General features: G+C 42.9%; 1 protein-coding gene across 5 annotated transcripts in view; it reads right to left on the minus strand.

Moving 5' to 3' along the window:
- LOC106596021 (serine/threonine-protein kinase B-raf) overlaps positions 1-21235 on the minus strand; it is a 65532-nt gene extending 44297 nt beyond the window's left edge. Inside the window, exons 1-3 of one of the 5 annotated variants that reach the window (XM_045700333.1) lie at positions 20795-21235; positions 15143-15244; positions 11706-11993 (exon numbers count right to left, since the gene is read on the minus strand). In XM_045700333.1, coding sequence (XP_045556289.1) covers positions 11706-11993; positions 15143-15244; positions 20795-20950 — 546 coding nt within the window. In that variant the 5' untranslated portion in view covers positions 20951-21235. Of the gene's footprint in view, positions 1-11705; positions 11994-13656; positions 13672-13705; positions 13748-13855; positions 15089-15142; positions 15245-20794 lie in introns of those variants that run through there. The other 4 variants (XM_045700329.1, XM_045700330.1, XM_045700331.1 and 1 more) reach the window with 4 other exon arrangements.
- Between the last annotated feature and the right edge of the window lie 3080 nt (positions 21236-24315).

Consider the following 24315-nt stretch of genomic DNA (forward strand, 5'->3'; position numbering starts at 1 on the left):
TCTCCCTAACATCATCAATACAGGCCATCTCTCCCTAACATCATCAATACAGACCATCTCTCCCTAACATCATCAATACAGGCCATCTCTCCCAAACTATTGTCTAATATCATCAATACAGGCCATCTCTCCCTAACATCATCAATACAGACCATCTCTCCCTAACATCATCAATACAGGCCATCTCTCCCTAACTATTGTCTAATATCATCAATACAGGCCATCTCTCCCTAACATCATCAATACAGGCCATCTCTCCCTAACATCATCAATACAGGCCATCTCTCCCTAACATCATCAATACAGGCCATCTCTCCCTAACATCATCAATACAGACCATCTCTCCCTAACATCATCAATACAGGCCATCTCTCCCTAACATCATCAATACAGGCCATCTCTCCCTAACATCATCAATACAGGCCATCTCTCCCCAACATCATCAATACAGGCCATCTCTCCCCAACATCATCAATACAGGCCATCTCTCCCTAACATCATCAATACAGGCCATCTCTCCCTAACATCATCAATACAGGCCATCTCTCCCTAACATCATCAATACAGGCCATCTCTCCCTAACATCATCAATACAGGCCATCTCTCCCTAACATCATCAATACAGGCCATCTCTCCCTAACATCATCAATACAGGCCAACTCTCCCTAACATCATCAATACAGACCATCTCTCCCTAACATCATCAATACAGGCCATCTCTCCCTAACATCATCAATACAGGCCATCTCTCCCTAACAGCATCAATACAGGCCATCTCTCCCTAACATCATCCATACAGACCATCTCTCCCTAACATCATCAATACAGGCCAAATCTCCCTAACATCATCAATACAGACCATCTCTCCCTAACATCATCAATACAGGCCATCTCTCCCTAACATCATCAATACAGGCCATCTCTCCCTAACATCATCAATACAGGCCATCTCTCCCTAACATCATCAATACAGGCCAACTCTCCCTAACATCATCAATACAGGCCATCTCTCCCTAACATCATCAATACAGGCCATCTCTCCCTAACATCATCAATACAGGCCATCTCTCCCTAACATCATCAATACAGGCCATCTCTCCCTAACATCATCAATACAGGCCATCTCTCCCTAACATCATCAATACAGGCCATCTCTCCCTAACATCATCAATACAGGCCATCTCTCCCTAACATCATCAATACAGGCCATCTCTCCCTAACATCATCAATACAGGCCATCTCTCCCTAACATCATCAATACAGGCCATCTCTCCCTAACATCATCAATACAGGCCATCTCTCCCTAACATCATCAATACAGGCCATCTCTCCCTAACTATTGTCTAATATCATCAATACAGACCATCTCTCCCTAACTATTTCAAATCATCAATACAGGACGACCATCTCTCCCTAACATCATCAATAGAGGCCATCTCTCCCTAACTATTGTCTAATATCATCAATACAGACCATCTCTCCCTAACTATTGTCTAATATCATCAATACAGGACAGACCATCTCTCCCTAACTATTGTCTAATATCATCAATACAGGCCATCTCTCCCTAACTATTGTCTAATATCATCAATACAGCACCATCTCTCCCTAACTATTGTCTAATATCATCAATACAGGCCATCTCTCCCTAACTATTGTCTAATATCATCAATACAGACCATCTCTCCCTAACTATTGTCTAATATCATCAATACAGGCAGACCATCTCTCCCTAACTATTGTCTAATATCATCAATACAGACCATCTCTCCCTAACTATTGTCTAACATCATCAATACAGGCCATCTCTCCCTAACATCATCAATACAGGCCATCTCTCCCTAACATCATCAATACAGGCCATCTCTCCCTAACATCATCAATACAGGCCATCTCTCCCTAACATCATCAATACAGGCCATCTCTCCCTAACATCATCAATACAGGCCATCTCTCCCTAACATCATCAATACAGGCCATCTCTCCCTAACATCATCAATACAGGCCATCTCTCCCTAATATCATCAATACAGGCCATCTCTCCCTAACTATTGTCTAATATCATCAATACAGACCATCTCTCCCTAACTATTGTCTAACATCATCAATACAGGCCATCTCTCCCTAACATCATCAATACAGGCCATCTCTCCCTAACATCATCAATACAGGCCATCTCTCCCTAACATCATCAATACAGGCCATCTCTCCCTAACATCATCAATACAGGCCATCTCTCCCTAACATCATCAATACAGGCCATCTCTCCCTAACATCATCAATACAGGCCATCTCTCCCTAACATCATCAATACAGGCCATCTCTCCCTAACATCATCAATACAGGCCATCTCTCCCTAACATCATCAATACAGGCCATCTCTCCCTAACATCATCAATACAGGCCATCTCTCCCTAACATCAAAACAGACCATCTCTCCCTAACATCATCAATACAGACCATCTCTCCCTAATATCATCAATACAGGCCATCTCTCCCTAACTATTGTCTAATATCATCAATACAGGCCATCTCTCCCTAACATCATCAATACAGGCCATCTCTCCCTAACTATTGTCTAACATGATCAATACAGGCCATCTCTCCCTAACATCATCAATACAGGCCATCTCTCCCTAACATCATCAATACAGGCCATCTCTCCCTAACATCATCAATACAGGCCATCTCTCCCTAACATCATCAATACAGGCCATCTCTCCCTAACATCATCAATACAGGCCATCTCTCCCTAACATCATCAATACAGGCCATCTCTCCCTAACATCATCAATACAGGCCATCTCTCCCTAACATCATCAATACAGGCCATCTCTCCCTAACATCATCAATACAGGCCATCTCTCCCTAACATCATCAATACAGGCCATCTCTCCCTAACATCATCAATACAGGCCATCTCTCCCTAACATCATCAATACAGGCCATCTCTCCCTAACATCATCAATACAGGCCATCTCTCCCTAACATCATCAATACAGGCCATCTCTCCCTAACTATTGTTAAATCATCAATACAGGCCATCTCTCCCTAACTATTGTCTAATATCATCAATACAGGACAACCATCTCTCCCTAACATCATCAATAGAGACCATCTCTCCCTAACTATTGTCTAATATCATCAATACAGACCATCTCTCCCTAACTATTGTCTAATATCATCAATACAGGACAGACCATCTCTCCCTAACTATTGTCTAATATCATCAATACAGGCCATCTCTCCCTAACTATTGTCTAATATCATCAATACAGGCCATCTCTCCCTAACTATTTCTAATATCATCAATACAGGCCATCTCTCCCTAACTATTGTCTAATATCATCAATACAGACCATCTCTCCCTAACTATTTCTAATATCATCAATACAGGACAGCCATCTCTCCCTAACTATTGTATAATATCATCAATACAGGCCATCTCTCCCTAACTATTGTCTAACATCATCAATACAGGCCATCTCTCCCTAACATCATCAATACAGGCCATCTCTCCCTAACATCATCAATACAGGCCATCTCTCCCTAACATCATCAATACAGGCCATCTCTCCCTAACATCATCAATACAGGCCATCTCTCCCTAACATCATCAATACAGGCCATCTCTCCCTAACATCATCAATACAGGCCATCTCTCCCTAATATCATCAATACAGGCCATCTCTCCCTAACTATTGTCTAATATCATCAATACAGACCATCTCTCCCTAACTATTGTCTAACATCATCAATACAGGCCATCTCTCCCTAACATCATCAATAGAGGCCATCTCTCCCTAACATCATCAATACAGGCCATCTCTCCCTAACATCATCAATACAGGCCATCTCTCCCTAACATCATCAATACAGGCCATCTCTCCCTAACATCATCAATACAGACCATCTCTCCCTAACATCATCAATACAGACCATCTCTCCCTAACATCATCAATACAGGCCATCTCTCCCTAACATCATCAATACAGGCCATCTCTCCCTAACATCATCAATACAGGCCATCTCTCCCTAACATCATCAATACAGGCCATCTCTCCCTAACATCATCAATACAGGCCATCTCTCCCTAACATCAAAACAGACCATCTCTCCCTAACATCATCAATACAGACCATCTCTCCCTAATATCATCAATACAGGCCATCTCTCCCTAACTATTGTCTAATATCATCAATACAGGCCATCTCTCCCTAACATCATCAATACAGGCCATCTCTCCCTAACTATTGTCTAACATGATCAATACAGGCCATCTCTCCCTAACATCATCAATACAGGCCATCTCTCCCTAACATCATCAATACAGGCCAACTCTCCCTAACATCATCAATACAGGCCATCTCTCCCTAACATCATCAATACAGGCCATCTCTCCCTAACTATTGTCTAATATCATCAATACAGACCATCTCTCCCTAACTATTGTCTAATATCATCAATACAGGACAGACCATCTCTCCCTAACTATTGTCTAACATCATCAATACAGGCCATCTCTCCCTAACATCATCAATACAGGCCATCTCTCCCTAACATCATCAATACAGGCCATCTCTCCCTAACATCATCAATACAGGCCATCTCTCCCTAACATCATCAATACAGGCCATCTCTCCCTAACATCATCAATACAGGCCATCTCTCCCTAACATCATCAATACAGGCCATCTCTCCCTAACATCATCAATACAGGCCATCTCTCCCTAACATCATCAATACAGGCCATCTCTCCCTAACATCATCAATACAGGCCATCTCTCCCTAACATCATCAATACAGGCCATCTCTCCCTAACATCATCAATACAGGCCATCTCTCCCTAACATCATCAATACAGGCCATCTCTCCCTAACATCATCAATACAGACCATCTCTCCCTAACATCATCAATACAGGCCATCTCTCCCTAACATCATCAATACAGGCCATCTCTCCCTAACATCATCAATACAGGCCATCTCTCCCTAACATCATCAATACAGGCCATCTCTCCCTAACTATTGTCTAATATCATCAATACAGGACCATCTCTCCCTAACTATTGTCTAATATCATCAATACAGGACAGACCATCTCTCCCTAACTATTGTCTAATATCATCAATACAGGCCATCTCTCCCTAACTATTGTCTAATATCATCAATACAGGCCATCTCTCCCTAACTATTGTCTAATATCATCAATACAGGCCATCTCTCCCTTACTATTGTCTAATATCATCAATACAGACCATCTCTCCCTAACATCATCAATACAGGCCATCTCTCCCTAACGTCATCAATACAGGCCATCTCTCCCTAACTATTGTCTAATATCATCAATACAGACCATCTCTCCCTAACTATTGTCTAATATCATCAATACAGGACAGACCATCTCTCCCTAACTATTGTCTAATATCATCAATACAGGCCATCTCTCCCTAACTATTGTCTAATATCATCAATACAGGCCATCTCTCCCTAACTATTGTCTAATATCATCAATACAGGCCATCTCTCCCTTACTATTGTCTAATATCATCAATACAGACCATCTCTCCCTAACATCATCAATACAGGCCATCTCTCCCTAACGTCATCAATACAGGCCATCTCTCACTAACATCAATACAGGCCATCTCTCCCTAACATCATCAATACAGACCATCTCTCCCTAATATCATCAATACAGGCCATCTCTCCCTAACTATTGTCTAATATCATCAATACAGGCCATCTCTCCCTAACATCATCAATACAGGCCGTCTCTCCCTAACTATTGTCTAACATCATCAATACAGACCATCTCTCCCTAACATCATCAATACAGGCCATCTCTCCCTAACATCATCAATACAGGCCATCTCTCCCTAACATCATCAATACAGGCCATCTCTCCCTAACATCATCAATACAGGCCATCTCTCCCTAACATCATCAATACAGGCCATCTCTCCCTAACATCATCAATACAGGCCATCTCTCCCTAACATCATCAATACAGGCCATCTCTCCCTAACATCATCAATACAGGCCATCTCTCCCTAACATCATCAATACAGACCATCTCTCCCTAACATCATCAATACAGGCCATCTCTCCCTAACATCATCAATACAGGCCATCTCTCCCTAACATCATCAATACAGGCCATCTCTCCCTAACATCATCAATACAGGCCATCTCTCCCTAACTATTGTCTAATATCATCAATACAGACCATCTCTCCCTAACTATTGTCTAATATCATCAATACAGGACAGACCATCTCTCCCTAACTATTGTCTAATATCATCAATACAGGCCATCTCTCCCTAACTATTGTCTAATATCATCAATACAGGCCATCTCTCCCTAACTATTGTCTAATATCATCAATACAGGCCATCTCTCCCTTACTATTGTCTAATATCATCAATACAGACCATCTCTCCCTAACATCATCAATACAGGCCATCTCTCCCTAACGTCATCAATACAGGCCATCTCTCCCTAACATCAATACAGGCCATCTCTCCCTAACATCATCAATACAGGCCATCTCTCCCTAACATCATCAATACAGGCCATCTCTCCCTAACATCATCAATACAGGCCGTCTCTCCCTAACTATTGTCTAACATCATCAATACAGGCCATCTCTCCCTAACATCATCAATACAGGCCATCTCTCCCTAACATCATCAATACAGGCCATCTCTCCCTAACATCATCAATACAGGCCATCTCTCCCTAACATCATCAATACAGGCCATCTCTCCTTAACTATTGTCTAACATCATCAATACAGGACAGACCATCTCTCCCTAACTATTGTCTAATATCATCAATACAGGACAGACCATCTCTCCCTAACTATTGTCTAATATCATCAATACAGACCATCTCTCCCTAACTATTGTCTAATATCATCAATACAGACCATCTCTCCCTAACTATTGTCTAATATCATCAATACAGGACAGGCCATCTCTCCCTAACTAGTGTCTAACATCATCAATACAGGACAGGCCATCTCTCCCTAACTATTGTCTAATATCATCAATACAGACCATCTCTCCTTAACATCAATACAGGCCATCTCTCCCTAACTATTGTCTAATATCATCAATACAGACCATCTCTCCCTAACTATTGTCTAATATCATCAATACAGGACAGGCCATCTCTCCCTAACTATTGTCTAATATCATCAATACAGGCCATCTCTCCCTTACTATTGTCTAATATCATCAATACAGACCATCTCTCCCTAACATCATCAATACAGGCCATCTCTCCCTAACATCATCAATACAGGCCATCTCTCCCTAACATCATCAATACAGGCCATCTCTCCCTAACATCAATACAGACCATCTCTCCCTAACATCATCAATACAGACCATCTCTCCCTAATATCATCAATACAGGCCATCTCTCCCTAACTATTGTCTAATATCATCAATACAGGCCATCTCTCCCTAACATCATCAATACAGGCCATCTCTCCCTAACTATTGTCTAACATCATCAATACAGGCCATCTCTCCCTAACATCATCAATACAGGCCATCTCTCCCTAACTATTGTCTAATATCATCAATACAGACCATCTCTCCCTAACTATTGTCTAACATCATCAATACAGGACAGACCATCTCTCCCTAACTATTGTCTAACATCATCAATACAGGCCATCTCTCCCTAACATCATCAATACAGGCCATCTCTCCCTAACATCATCAATACAGGCCATCTCTCCCTAACATCATCAATACAGGCCATCTCTCCCTAACATCATCAATACAGGCCATCTCTCCCTAACATCATCAATACAGGCCATCTCTCCCTAACATCATCAATACAGGCCATCTCTCCCTAACATCATCAATACAGGCCATCTCTCCCTAACATCATCAATACAGGCCATCTCTCCCTAACATCATCAATACAGGCCATCTCTCCCTAACATCATCAATACAGGCCATCTCTCCCTAACATCATCAATACAGGCCATCTCTCCCTAACATCATCAATACAGGCCATCTCTCCCTAACTATTGTCTAATATCATCAATACAGACCATCTCTCACTAACTATTGTCTAATATCATCAATACAGGACAGACCATCTCTCCCTAACTATTGTATAATATCATCAATACAGGCCATCTCTCCCTAACTATTGTCTAATATCATCAATACAGGCCATCTCTCCCTAACTATTGTCTAATATCATCAATACAGGCCATCTCTCCCTTACTATTGTCTAATATCATCAATACAGACCATCTCTCCCTAACATCATCAATACAGGCCATCTCTCCCTAACATCATCAATACAGGCCATCTCTCCCTAACATCATCAATACAGGCCATCTCTCCCTAACATCATCAATACAGGCCATCTCTCCCTAACATCATCAATACAGGCCATCTCTCCCTAACATCATCAATACAGGCCATCTCTCCCTAACATCATCAATACAGGCCATCTCTCCCTAACATCATCAATACAGGCCATCTCTCCCTAACATCATCAATACAGGCCATCTCTCCCTAACATCATCAATACAGACCATCTCTCCCTAATATCATCAATACAGGCCATCTCTCCCTAACTATTGTCTAATATCATCAATACAGGCCATCTCTCCCTAACATCATCAATACAGGCCATCTCTCCCTAACTATTGTCTAACATCATCAATACAGGGCATCTCTCCCTAACATCATCAATACAGGCCATCTCTCCCTAACATCATCAATACAGGCCATCTCTCCCTAACATCATCAATACAGGCCATCTATCCCTAACTATTGTCTAATATCATCAATACAGGACAGACCATCTCTCCCTAACTATTGTCGAATATCATCAATACAGGACAGGCCATCTCTCCCTAACTATTGTCTAATATCATCAATACAGACCATCTCTCCTTAACATCAATACAGGCCATCTCTCCCTAACTATTGTCTAATATCATCAATACAGACCATCTCTCCCTAACTATTGTCTAATATCATCAATACAGGACAGGCCATCTCTCCCTAACTATTGTCTAATATGATCAATACAGACCATCTCTCCCTAACATCATCAATACAGGCCATCTCTCCCTAACATCATCAATACAGGCCATCTCTCCCTAACATCATCAATACAGGCCATCTCTCCCTAACATCATCAAAACAGACCATCTCTCCCTAATATCATCAATACAGGCCATCTCTCCCTAACTATTGTCTAATATCATCAATACAGGCCATCTCTCCCTAACATCATCAATACAGGCCATCTCTCCCTAACTATTGTCTAACATCATCAATACAGGACAGACCATCTCTCCCTAACTATTGTCTAACATCATCAATACAGGCCATCTCTCCCTATTCATCATCAATACAGGCCATCTCTCCCTAACATCATCAATACAGGCCATCTCTCCCTAACATCATCAATACAGGCCATCTCTCCCTAACATCATCAATACAGGCCATCTCTCCCTAACATCATCAATACAGGCCATCTCTCCCTAACATCATCAATACAGGCCATCTCTCCCTAACATCATCAATACAGGCCATCTCTCCCTAACATCATCAATACAGGCCATCTCTCCCTAACATCATCAATACAGGCCATCTCTCCCTAACATCATCAATACAGGCCATCTCTCCCTAACATCATCAATACAGGCCATCTCTCCCTAACATCATCAATACAGGCCATCTCTCCCTAATATCATCAATACAGGCAATCTCTCCCTAACTATTGTCTAATATCATCAATACAGGCCATCTCTCCCTAACATCATCAATACAGGCCATCTCTCCCTAACATCATCAATACAGGCCATCTCTCCCTAACTATTGTCTAATATCATCAATACAGACCATCTCTCCCTAACTATTGTCTAATATCATCAATACAGGACAGACCATCTCTCCCTAACTATTGTCTAATATCATCAATACAGGCCATCTCTCCCTAACTATTGTCTAATATCATCAATACAGGCCATCTCTCCCTAACTATTGTCTAATATCATCAATACAGGCCATCTCTCCCTTACTATTGTCTAATATCATCAATACAGACCATCTCTCCCTAACAATTGTCTAATATCATCAATACAGGCCATCTCTCCCTAACATCATCAATACAGGCCATCTCTCCCTAACATCATCAATACAGACCATCTCTCCCTAATATCATCAATACAGGCCATCTCTCCCTAATATCATCAATACAGGCCATCTCTCCCTAACTATTGTCTAATATCATCAATACAGGCCATCTCTCCCTAACATCATCAATACAGGCCATCTCTCCCTAACTATTGTCTAACATCATCAATACAGGCCATCTCTCCCTAACATCATCAATACAGGCCATCTCTCCCTAACATCATCAATACAGGCCATCTCTCCCTAACATCATCAATACAGGCCATCTCTCCCTAACATCATCAATACAGGCCATCTATCCCTAACTATTGTCTAATATCATCAATACAGGACAGACCATCTCTCCCTAACTATTGTCTAATATCATCAATACAGACCATCTCTCCCTAACTATTGTCTAATATCATCAATACAGGACAGGCCATCTCTCCCTAACTAGTGTCTAACATCATCAGTACAGGACAGGCCATCTCTCCCTAACTATTGTCTAATATCATCAATACAGACCATCTCTCCCTAACTATTGTCTAATATCATCAATACAGACCATCTCTCCCTAACTATTGTCTAATATCATCAATACAGGACAGGCCATCTCTCCCTAACTATTGTCTAATATCATCAATACAGGCCATCTCTCCCTAACTATTGTCTAACATCATCAATACAGGACAGACCATCTCTCCCTAACTATTGTCTAATATCATCAATACAGGCCATCTCTCCCTAACTATTGTCTAATATCATCAATACAGACCATCTCTCCCTAACTATTGTCTAATATCATCAATACAGGCCATCTCTCCCTAACTATTGTCTAATATCATCAATACAGACCATCTCTCCCTAACTATTGCCTAATATCATCAATACAGACCATCTCTCCCTAACTATTGTCTAATATCATCAATACAGGACAGGCCATCTCTCCCTAACTATTGTATAATATCATCAATACAGGCCATCTCTCCCTAACATCATCAATACAGACCATCTCTCCCTAACATCATCAATACAGACCATCTCTCCCTAACTATTGTCTAATATCATCAATACAGGCCATCTCTCCCTAACTATTGTCTAACATCATCAATACAGACCATCTCTCCCTAACTATTGTCTAATATCATCAATACAGGACAGACCATCTCTCCCTAACTATTGTCTAACATCATCAATACAGGCCATCTCTCCCTAACTATTGTCTAATATCATCAATACAGGCAATCTCTCCCTAACTATTGTCTAATATCATCAATACAGGACAGGCCATGTCTCCCTAACCACTCCCATAGCCCCCCCTAACCCCTCCCATAGCCCCCCCTAACCCCTCCCATAGCATTCCCATAGCCCCCTAACCCCTCCCATAGGCCCCCCTAACCCCTTCCATAGCCCTCCCATAGCCCCCCTAACCCCTCCCATAGCCCCCCTAACCCCTCCCATAGCCCCCCCCCATAGCCCCCCTAACCCCTCCCATAGCCTACACCAAGTGGTATATGTATTATAACCACTCGTTACTCACCACGGTCCGCTGTTTGTTGGGCAGGAACACCCTGACGATGGGTTTCTGAGGGGAGCGGGGATTGGCCCGTCCGTCTGTAGGGGTCTGGAGGACAGCCAGGGTGTTTGGGGCGGAGGGGAGAAGGAACTGGGTGCCCCCGGATCCCCCAGAACAGCTCAAACCCCCATCTAGGAGGGAAGGGGGCGTAGGAGAGGAGGAGTAGAAGTCTGTCCCGTTTCCCATGGCCTCCAGCAGCTGCTGCTCCCTCTGCTGCAGAGCATCCAGCTTACTGGTGTACTCCTCATAGGCCTACAGAGAGAATTCACAAATTTTTTTAAACATCCATCACGAGTCAAAAGTTCAGACACACATACTCATTCCAGGGTTTTTTTCTCCTCACTATTTTCTACATTGTAGAATTAGTGAAGACATCAAAACTATGAAATAACACGTATGAAATCATGTAGTAACCAAAAAAAAAAAAGTGTTAAACAAAATCTAAATATATTTTAGATTTGAGATTCTTCAAAGTAGCCACCCTTTGCCATGATCACAGCTTTGCACACTCTTGGCATTCTCTCAACCAGCTTCACCTGGAATGCTTTTACAACAGTCTTGAAGGAGTTCCCACATATGCTGAGCACTTTCTGGCTGCTTTTCCTTCACTCTGCGGTCCAACTCATCCCAAACCATCTCAATTGGGTTGAGGTCGAGGGATTGTGGAGACCAGGTCATCTGACGCAGCACTCCATCACTCTCCTTCTTGGTCAAATAGCCCTTACACAGCCTGGAGGTGTGTTGGGTCATTGTCCTGTTTAAAAACAAATTATAGTCCCACTAAGCACAAACCAGATGGGATGCTGCGGTAGCCATGCAGGTTAAGCGTACCTTGAATTCTAAATAAATCACAGACAGTGGCACCAGCAAAGCATCCCCACACCATCACACCTCCTCCTCCATGCTTCACGGTGGGAACCACACATGCGGAGATCATCCATTCACCTACTCTGCGTCTCACAAAGACACGGCGGTTGGAATCAAAAATCTCAAATTTGGACTCATCAGATCAAAGGACAGATTTCCACCGGTGTAATGTCCATTGCTCGTGTTTCTTGGCCCAAGCAAGTCTCTTCTTATTGGTGTCCTTAAGTAGTGGTTTCTTTGCAGCAATTCGACCATGAAGGCCTGATTCACGCAGTCTCCTCTGAACAGTTGATGTTGAGATGTGTCTAACTTGAACTCTGAGAAGCATTTATTTGGGCTGCAATCCGAGGTGAGGTTAACTCTAATGAACTTATCCTCTGCAGCAGAGGTAACTCTGGGTATTCATTTCCTGTGGCGGTCCTCATGAGACATTTTCATCATAGGGCTTGATGGTTTTTGTGACAGAAATTTTCCAGATTGACTGACCTTCATGTCTTAAAGTAATGATGGACTGTCGTTTTTCTTTGCTTATTTGAGCTGTTCTTTCCATAATATGGACTTGGTCTTTTACCATACAGGGCTATCTTCTGTATAGCACCCCTACCTTGTCACAACACAACTGATTGGCTCAAAAGCATTAAGGAAAGACATTCCACAAACTAACAAGGCACACAAGTTAATTGAAATGCATTGCAGGTGACTACCTTCATGAAGCAGGTTGAGAGAACACCAAGAGTGTGCAAAGCTGTCTTCAAGGCAAAGGGTGGCTACTTAAACATTAAATATTTGGATTTGTTTAACACTTTTTTGGTTACTACATGATTCCATGTTAGTTATTTCATAGTTTTGATATCTTCACTATTATTCTACAATGTAGAAAATAGCAAAAATAAAGAAAAACCCTTGAATGAGTAGATGTGTCCAAACTATTGTCTGGTACTGTATCTATATACACACACATCTCTATATACATAATGTGTACACACACGCCTCCCTCTGCTGCAGAGCATCCAGCTTACTGGTGTACTCGCCACACAGGGTAACTCACCTCCAGATATATGGCCGGAGGGTTACATTCTCCTCACAGGGTAACTCACCTCCAGATATATGGCCGGAGGGTTTACATTCTCCTCACAGGGTAACTCACCTCCAGATATATGGCCGGAGGGTTTACATTCTCCTCACAGGGTAACTCACCTCCAGATATATGGCCGGAGGGTTTACATTCTCCTCACAGGGTAACTCACCTCCAGATATATGGCCGGAGGGTTACATTCTCCTCACAGGGTAACTCACCTCCAGATATATGGCCGGAGGGTTACATTCTCCTCACAGGGTAACTCACCTCCAGATATATGGCCGGAGGGTTACATTCTCCTCACAGGGTAACTCACCTCCAGATATATGGCCGGAGGGTTTACATTCTCCTCACAGGGTAACTCACCTCCAGATATATGGCCGGAGGGTTTACATTCTCCTCACAGGGTAACTCACCTCCAGATATATGGCCGGAGGGTTACATTCTCCTCACAGGGTAACTCACCTCCAGATATATGGCCGGAGGGTTACATTCTCCTCACAGGGTAACTCACCTCCAGATATATGGCCGGAGGGTTACATTCTCCTCACAGGGTAACTCACCTCCAGATATATGGCCGGAGGGTTTACATTCTCCTCACAGGGTAACTCACCTCCAGATATATGGCCGGAGGGTTTACATTCTCCTCACAGGGTAACTCACCTCCAGATATATGGCCGGAGGGTTTACATTCTCCTCACAGGGTAACTCACCTCCAGATATATGGCCGGAGGGTTTACATTCTCCTCACAGGGTAACTCACCTCCAGATATATGGCCGGAGGGTTACATTCTCCTCACAGGGTAACTCACCTCCAGATATATGGCCGGAGGGTTACATTCTCCTCACAGGGTAACTCACCTCCAGATATATGGCCGGAGGGTTACATTCTCCTCACAGGGTAACTCACCTCCAGATATATGGCCGGAGGGTTACATTCTCCTCACAGGGTAACTCACCTCCAGATATATGGCCGGAGGGTTTACATTCTCCTCACAGGGTAACTCACCTCCAGATATATGGCCGGAGGGTTTACATTCTCCTCACAGGGTAACTCACCTCCAGATATATGGCCGGAGGGTTTACATTCTCCTCACAGGGTAACTCACCTCCAGATATATGGCCGGAGGGTTACATTCTCCTCACAGGGTAACTCACCTCCAGATATATGGCCGGAGGGTTTACATTCTCCTCACAGGGTAACTCACCTCCAGATATATGGCCGGAGGGTTTACATTCTCCTCACAGGGTAACTCACCTCCAGATATATGGCCGGAGGGTTTACATTCTCCTCACAGGGTAACTCACCTCCAGATATATGGCCGGAGGGTTTACATTCTCCTCACAGGGTAACTCACCTCCAGATATATGGCCGGAGGGTTACATTCTCCTCACAGGGTAACTCACCTCCAGATATATGGCCGGAGGGTTACATTCTCCTCACAGGGTAACTCACCTCCAGATATATGGCCGGAGGGTTACATTCTCCACCAAACTTGTCCAGTAGTGCCTCTAAGTGCTCCTGTGTCAGCTTGATCATCTGTTTGATATTCCAGATCTAAGGACACAAAACACACACTTTAATTATGAAAGTCACATCATACCGTTATATAGCCTACTTGCATTGACTGAAATGGTCACTATAGACATTGCAGAGGCATAGCATGTCTATGTTCCAAATGGAGCCCTATTCCCTATATAGTGCACTACTTTAGACCAGAGCCCTATATAGTACACTACTTTAGACCAGAGCCCTATTCCCTATATAGTGCACTACTTTAGACCAGAGCCCTATTCCCTATATAGTACACTACTTTAGACCAGAGCCCTATTCCCTATATAGTACACTACTATAGACCAGAGCCCTATTCCCTATATAGTGCACTACTTTAGACCAGAGCCCCATTCCCTATATAGTGCACTACTTTAGACCAGAGCCCTATTCCCTATATAGTGCACTACTTTAGACCAGAGCCCTATTCCCTATATAGTGCACTACTTTAGACCAGAGCCCTATTCCCTATATAGTGCACTACTTTAGACCAGAGCCCTATTCCCTATATAGTGCACTACTATAGACCCAGAGCCCTATTCCCTATATAGTGCACTACTTTAGACCAGAGCCCTATTCCCTATATAGTACACTACTTTAGACCAGAGCCCTATTCCCTATACAGTACACTACTATAGACCAGAGCCCTATTCCCTATATAGTGCACTACTATAGACCAGAGCCCTATTCCCTATATAGTACACTACTATAGACCAGAGCCCTATTCCCTATATAGTGCACTACTATAGACCAGAGCCCTATTCCCTATATAGTACACTACTTTAGACCAGAGCCCTATTCCCTATACAGTACACTACTATAGACCAGAGCCCTATTCCCTATGTAGTGCACTACTATAGACCAGAGCCCTATTCCCTATATAGTGCACTACTATAGACCAGAGCCCTATTCAGTGCACTACTTTAGACCAGAGCCCTATTCCCTACATAGGGCTCTGGTCTAAAGTAGTGCACTATGGGTCCCTATGGGTCGTGGTGAAAAGTAGAGCACTAGGCTAAAAATAAAAGGACTAGGGTGCTGTTTTGGAAGCATTAGACACTAGTAGTGGAAGACTAAGCTAATTGTTGTTCTTACTGGTCGCTGCCCAACTTCACAACCGACCGGCAACATTAAAATCTAAATCATTACACAACTGACAGTCTCAATGAAATCACAAATCACTGTTAGTCTCCTCTCCACCCTGGGAGAGCAGGGTCAGTCTCCTCTCCACCCTGGGAGAGCAGGGTCAGTCTCCTCTCCACCCTGGGAGAGCAGGGGGGGTCAGTCTCCTCTCCACCCTGGGAGAGCAGGGTCAGTCTCCTCTCCACCCTGGGAGAGCAGGGTCAGTCTCCTCTCCACCCTGGGACAGCAGGGGGTCAGTCTCCTCTCCACCCTGGGAGAGCAGGGGGGGGGGGTCAGTCTCCTCTCCACCCTGGGAGAGCGGGGGGGGGTCAGTCTCCTCTCCACCCTCAGCCATGTCTTCCACACAACAACCACCAGATAAAATGCAATGCTTGTCTTTGTATAGACAGTATACCAGCATAACAAACCAATCCCTCTTTAGGGGTTTCAGTTAGTATACGTGTTCAATGTAAGAAAATGCTTCATAAACCAGTGTCTCTACCGTGGGCCATGGATCCTAAAATAACCAGTCACACCAACCTTCCCCATCACTGGTTAAATGCATGGAAGCATCTGTACATCCAGAGAGTAGGCCTAGAACTAAGACAAGCCCCCCCCCTGCCCTCAGATATTCAGAACGTGATTTGACATTAGGGCTGTCTCGAAAAAGCCAAACCAAATCCTTTCTAGCATTTTAGGGGTCTCATTGAAAATGATCAAAAGGATCGTAAACTACATAAGAGTTTGATTCTCTGATCAATCTTGAGTGGTTTGAGTACCGTACACATTCTTTATGAGCACAAATGTATTTGTATGTACAGTGCCTTCGGAAAGTACTCAGACCCCTTGACTTTTTACACATTTTGTTACGTTACAGCCTTATTCTAAAATCGCTTAAAATACTCAGCAATCTACACACAATACCCCATAATGACATCACAATATCCCATAATGACATCACAATATCCCATAATGACAAAGCCAAAACAGGTTTTTAGAAATGTATTAAAAACAAAACAGAAATTAGCTTATTAACATAAGTATTTAGACCCTTTGCTATGAGACTCGAGAATGAGCTCAGGTGCATCCTGTTTCCATTGATCATCCTTCAGATGTTTCTACAACTTGATTGGGGTCCACCTGTGGTAAATTCTATTGATTGGACATGATTTGGAAAGGCACATAACTGTCTATAAAAAGGTCCCACAGTTGACAGGGCACGTCAGAGCAAAAACCAAGCCATGAAGTCGATGGAATTGTCCATAGACCTCCGAGACAGGATTGCGTTGAGGCACATATCTGGGGAAGGGTACCAAAAAATGTCAGCAGCATTGAAGGTCCCCAAGTGCCCTCCATCATTCTTAAAATGGAAGAAGTTTGGAACCACCAAGACTCTTCATAGAGCTGGCTGCCCGGCCAAACTGAGCAATCAGGGTAGAAGGTCCTTGGTCAGGCAGGTGACCAAGAACCTGACTGTCACTGACAGAGCTACAGAGTTCCTCTGTGGAGATGGGAGAACCTTCCAGAAGGACAACCATCTCTGCAGCACTCCACCAATCAGGCCTTTATGGTAGAGTGGCCAGACGGAAGCCACTCCTCAGTAAAAGGCATATGACAGCCTGCTTGGAGTTTGCCAAACAGGCACTTGAAGGACTCTCAGACTATGAGAAACAAGATTCTCTGGTCTGATGAAACCAAGATTGAACTCTTTGGCCTGAATGCCAAGCGTCGCGTCTGGAGGAAACCTGGTACTATCCCTATGGTGAAGCATGGTGGTGGCAGCATCATGCTGTGGGAATGTTTTTCAGCGGCAGGGAGTGGGAGACTAGTCAGGATCGAGGGAAAGATGAACGGAGCAAAGTACAGAGAGATCCTTGATGAAAACCTGCTCCAGAGTTCTCAGAACGCTCAGACTGGGGCGAAGGTTCATCTTCCAACAGGACAACGACCCTAAGCACACAGACAAGACAACGCAGGAGTGACTTCGGGACAAGTCTCTAAAATGTCCTTGAGTGGCCCAGCCAGAGCCCGGACTTGAACCCGATCAAACATCTCTGGAGAGACCTGAAAATACCTGTGCAGCGATGCTACCCATCCAACCTGACAGACCTTGAGAGGATCTGCAGAGAAGAATGGGAGGAACTCCCACTTTTAATACGGTATGACTACTCGCATAAAAACCGTGGATAGAAACGTGAGGCCGCAGAGTACTGTTTCATGAAAATAACTCCAAATGCGCACATCATGTGCATATCTGGGGCAGGTGGATGTGAGACCTCTGGACTCTTAATGCTGTTTGGCCTCAGTCTGGACAATGTTTTACTGTTTTGGGGCAATAGAATTCAAATTCAATGACATTCTCTGATTCTATGACCATTAAAGAGATCCTCCGGTACTTTTTAGCCAGTAGTTCTGAAAGTAGAGCTCACTAGCCAATAGTGGTTGTGGAGAATATTGCGTACTACGTCACATTGGAACAGATATGTGCACCACGTCATTACTCTCTCCACTCTGCATCTTGATTCGTTGTCACTCAAATGGCGAGGGGCTGAAGCTCATTGGCTAGAAATCAAATTGCTAAGGGGGCTAGCCCACGTGGGAGGAGGGGTAGTGGGGGGGAAAAAAATGGCGCAGCACAGCTTCCAGAAATACTGTCGCTTTCAAACTCGGGATTCCGTGTCTCATTAAGGTAAGACAGTATTTCTTGCGCATAGATTATGCATGTATGAACTACACATTGACACATCCAGCCCAAAGCTGGAGGTTTCAAAAATACTTTCTAGTAGCCCAAATTCTGGAGGCTGTCTAACTGTTCTATTTGAATTCTGTTTGATTATATGTGCATTCTATGTGCATTCTATTTGAATTCGGTTTGATTCTATGTGCATTCTATGTGCATTCTATTTGAATTCGGTTTGATTCTATGTGCACTCTATTTGAATTCTATTTGATTCTATGTGCATTCTATTTGAATTCTATGTGCATTCTATTTGATTCTATGTGCATTCTATTTGATTCTATGTGCATTCTATTTGATTCTATGTGCATTCTATTTGAATTCTGTTGACTGCTGAATGGGGGGCAATATTATTCACTCAGCTCGGAAGATATCCTGAAGATTTACAGATATCCCGCGCGGACAAAATTTCAACAGAATAAAGATATAGTATTTATTGTGAAGGCATACAATAACATCAGTCAAGCACTTTTGGGAAGGAGAAAGTTTAGCTACCTGAGTATACCTTTAAAACAAAACAAAAAAATCTGACTAATTAGGCCTACTAATTGATCTAATTACCTGGATCCCAGGTGAATTGGTTTATGAGTTCTACTGTAACCAGAGAAACCACTAGTATCAACAGCAGGTTAGTCAAGGTCCCAAAGTAAAGCTGACAGAGAATTGATTGAGGATTTTGGTTTGGCTCTTTGCACAACTTACAGATTTTTCTATTTGACTAATAAATACAATATGATGCAATTGTGATATTGGCATCATTTTTATCTTATGGTCAATTGGATAAGCCTGATATGTCACTCACAAAATACCTCTTGACTGTTGCATGATGTCCTTTATTTTAATTTCATGTCTTCGATACAGGCCTTCTTGCATTGAAACCAAAAATATTTTTGAAAATAGCTGTTAAAATATGGTTTAACTTTACATAAATGTAACGTTAGCTAGGAGCATATCATTTGAGCCATGATGATGGAAGAGGCCTAGCTAGCGTATGACTATTACAAATCGTGCGCTAATAATTCTGCATGAACCTCCATATCAATGATTTATATTGTAAAATAATGTACATTTTATCAAGCAAAACAAAGCCGATCTTTGCACCGACATATCAGCTCCCGTCGACAGACAGCCCACGAAGGGGATTCTCTGTATCGAATAGACGGAAACCGTAAATCCCTGATGAATTGTTCAGAAGTAGAAATAAGTTTGTCAGTTCGCTATATGGATATAAAACGAGGCATTATCAACCCGTACGCGGTAGATCGGTGAAGCCAGCCGGTGCCAGCTAGCAAACAGAGAGCTGGATGCAGCAGCCGCCGCAGAGAGAGAGAGAGAGAGAGAGAGAGAGAGAGAGAGAGAGAGAGAGAGAGCCTGCTGGAGAGAAGAAGAAAAAAAACTCGAAAAGCAAATGAAATATAGGCAGGCCTGAAATAAACATTGGCGTCAGCGGATATATAACTTGATCAATGTAGTCTAACGCAAAATGCACCTTAAGGAATAACGGCAAATGCAAAGAGGACGAAGGACACGTTAGTGATGGAAATCATTTCCATTTTAGTGCATCATTTCGCCCCCTGCAATGCATCCCCACGATCCATATTACAGCCGGTGTTTCCTAAAGATCCTCATCCAGCTACCTCCACTCGGTACCCCCGTCTCACCATGCCCAGCTTCACCCCCGTCTCCCCGGTCCATACCTCCTCGTCCTGCGGACATTCTGGGATCCCCACCGAACAGGCTGGGTCCAGGCAGGCTCCCAGCTCCTCCAGTCCCCGCTCCCGCTCCGGGTCTCGGTCCATCGTGTCACCGTTGAAGACGGGCGGTGGGGACTCGGCGTTACTCAACGCCGCCATTTTAAACTGCGAGTAACTGAGTGGAAAAGAATCGAGGAGAGGAGACAGGAGGGGGAGACATATTCAAGAAATGTAGCTGGCTGGTGAAGCACTGGGATGTGATGCTTTGGGGGTACACGGGGAAATTAGGGTACCACTTTCCTCCTTTCTCTGTCAGTGACCATTGTTTTAATAAGTCAATAACGAGTATTTCATTTGTTTCAGTGAGCGCATATGATTTTTGCTGACTGATTAGTAGCTGGTCCAATTACAACTGCATCAAGTGCACCTGCCAAATAAAAAGCAGCCCAAAAAATACAAAAAACACATTTACCACAAAAACAACTGTATAGCACCAACCTGTGTAGGTCTCCCACCATACACAGACATGCAAACCAAACTGTAGCTGAGATTTTACCTCCAGTAGTTCAAACCGACCAGAGAGGAAAAAGGAGAAACTAGAGGGGTAAATGTGTCTCCTCCAGCAGGTGGCGTATTTTCGTCCGCCAGACGAGGAGTATCTGTACGGAGACCAACGGAGCCGCAGGAAATGAAAAACCAGTGAAGAACAAACACCAATGTAAATACAACCCATATTTATGTTGATTTATTTTCCCTTTTTTTTGTACTTTAACTATTTACACATCGTTACAACACTGTATATATACATAATATGACATTTGAAATTAATGTATTATTTTTGAACTTTTGTGAGTGTAATGTTTACTGTTAATTTTTTATTGTTTATTTCACTTTTGTTTATTATCTATTTCACTTGCTTTGGCAATGTTAACATATGTTTACCATGCCAATAAAGCACCTTAAATTGAAATTGAATTGATTATCTGTACTCTGTCAGAGATACGATGCAGAGACAGATCCTTACCAAGTACAGGCTGAGTGACCACCAAATGGCAATAGAAACAGGCAGACATAACAAGACATGGCTACCCAAAGAGGAGTGTGTATGTGGTCACTGCACGACAGGCAGGTAGAAACAGAGATGCACTTTCTCCTTTACTGGGAGAAATATTCCTCACCAAGAGATTCATTATTCTTAGAAATTACTACATTTATTCCACATTTGATCTTATTTAAACCCAGAGGAAAAACAACAAATTCTCATGGGTGAAGGAGCAACGGCTCCTATTGCAGCCAAATATGTATTTGCCTGCCATAGCCTGAGAGACACTGAATAATTAACTTAATTATTATTATGGTTGTGGTTATTATTCCAAATAGTAGTGGTACGGGTAGTAAGGGTGATGATAATGATATCAGTGTAATTAATGGTGGTTGTGGTGGTGGTGGTATAGTACTGTAGTAGTAATGATGGTGCTAGTTGTAGTACTGATGTAATGGTGGTTGTGGTAGTGGTGGTATAGTACTGTAGTAGTAATGATGGTGCTAGTTGTAGTACTGATGTAATGGTGGTTGTGGTAGTGGTGGTATAGTACTGTAGTAGTAATGATGGTGCTAGTTGTAGTACTGATGTAATGGTGGTTGTGGTAGTGGTGGTATAGTACTGTAGTAGTAATGATGGTGCTGGTTGTAGTACTGATGTAATGGTGGTTGTGGTAGTGGTGGTATAGTACTGTAGTAGTAATGATGGTGCTAGTTGTAGTACTGATGTAATGGTGGTTGTGGTAGTGGTGGTATAGTACTGTAGTAGTAATGATGGTGCTGGTTGTAGTACTGATGTAATGGTGGTTGTGGTAGTGGTGGTATAGTACTGTAGTAGTAATGATGGTGCTGGTTGTAGTACTGATGTAATGGTGGTTGTGGTAGTGGTGGTATAGTACTGTAGTAGTAATGATGGTGCTAGTTGTAGTACTGATGTAATGGTGGTTGTGGTAGTGGTGGTATAGTACTGTAGTAGTAATGATGGTGCTAGTTGTAGTACTGATGTAATGGTGGTTGTGGTAGTGGTGGTATAGTACTGTAGTAGTAATGATGGTGCTAGTTGTAGTACTGATGTAATGGTGGTTGTGGTAGTGGTGGTATAGTACTGTAGTAGTAATGATGGTGCTAGTTGTAGTACTGATGTAATGGTGGTTGTGGTAGTGGTGGTATAGTACTGTAGTAGTAATGATGGTGCTAGTTGTAGTACTGATGTAATGGTGGTTGTGGTAGTGGTGGTATAGTACTGTAGTAGTAATGATGGTGCTAGTTGTAGTACTGATGTAATGGTGGTTGTGGTAGTGGTGGTATAGTACTGTAGTAGTAATGATGGTGCTAGTTGTAGTACTGATGTAATGGTGGTTGTGGTAGTGGTGGTATAGTACTGTAGTAGTAATGATGGTGCTAGTTGTAGTACTGATGTAATGGTGGTTGTGGTAGTGGTGGTATAGTACTGTAGTAGTAATGATGGTGCTAGTTGTAGTACTGATGTAATGGTGGTTGTGGTAGTGGTGGTATAGTACTGTAGTAGTAATGATGGTGCTGGTTGTAGTACTGATGTAATGGTGGTTGTGGTAGTGGTGGTATAGTACTGTAGTAGTAATGATGGTGCTAGTTGTAGTACTGATGTAATGGTGGTTGTGGTAGTGGTGGTATAGTACTGTAGTAGTAATGATGGTGCTGGTTGTAGTACTGATGTAATGGTGGTTGTGGTAGTGGTGGTATAGTACTGTAGTAGTAATGATGGTGCTGGTTGTAGTACTGATGTAATGGTGGTTGTGGTAGTGGTGGTATAGTACTGTAGTAGTAATGATGGTGCTGGTTGTAGTACTGATGTAATGGTGATTGTGGTAGTGGTGGTATAGTACTGTAGTAGTAATGATGGTGCTAGTTGTAGTACTGATGTAATGGTGGTTGTGGTAGTGGTGGTATAGTACTGTAGTAGTAATGATGGTGCTAGTTGTAGTACTGATGTAATGGTGGTAGTGGTGGTATAGTACTGTAGTAGTAATGATGGTGCTAGTTGTAGTACTGATGTAATGGTGGTTGTGGTAGTGGTGGTATAGTACTGTAGTAGTAATGATGGTGCTAGTTGTAGTACTGATGTAATGGTGGTTGTGGTAGTGGTGGTATAGTACTGTAGTAGTAATGATGGTGCTAGTTGTAGTACTGATGTAATGGTGGTTGTGGTAGTGGTGGTATAGTACTGTAGTAGTAATGATGGTGCTAGTTGTAGTACTGATGTAATGGTGGTTGTGGTAGTGGTGGTATAGTACTGTAGTAGTAATGATGGTGCTAGTTGTAGTACTGATGTAATGGTGGTTGTGGTAGTGGTGGTATAGTACTGTAGTAGTAATGATGGTGCTAGTTGTAGTACTGATGTAATGGTGGTTGTGGTAGTGGTGGTATAGTACTGTAGTAGTAATGATGGTGCTAGTTGTAGTACTGATGTAATGGTGGTTGTGGTAGTGGTGGTATAGTACTGT

The sequence above is a fragment of the Salmo salar genome, chromosome ssa17 (genome assembly GCF_905237065.1).
Source record: "Salmo salar chromosome ssa17, Ssal_v3.1, whole genome shotgun sequence".
NCBI lineage: Eukaryota > Metazoa > Chordata > Actinopteri > Salmoniformes > Salmonidae > Salmo > Salmo salar.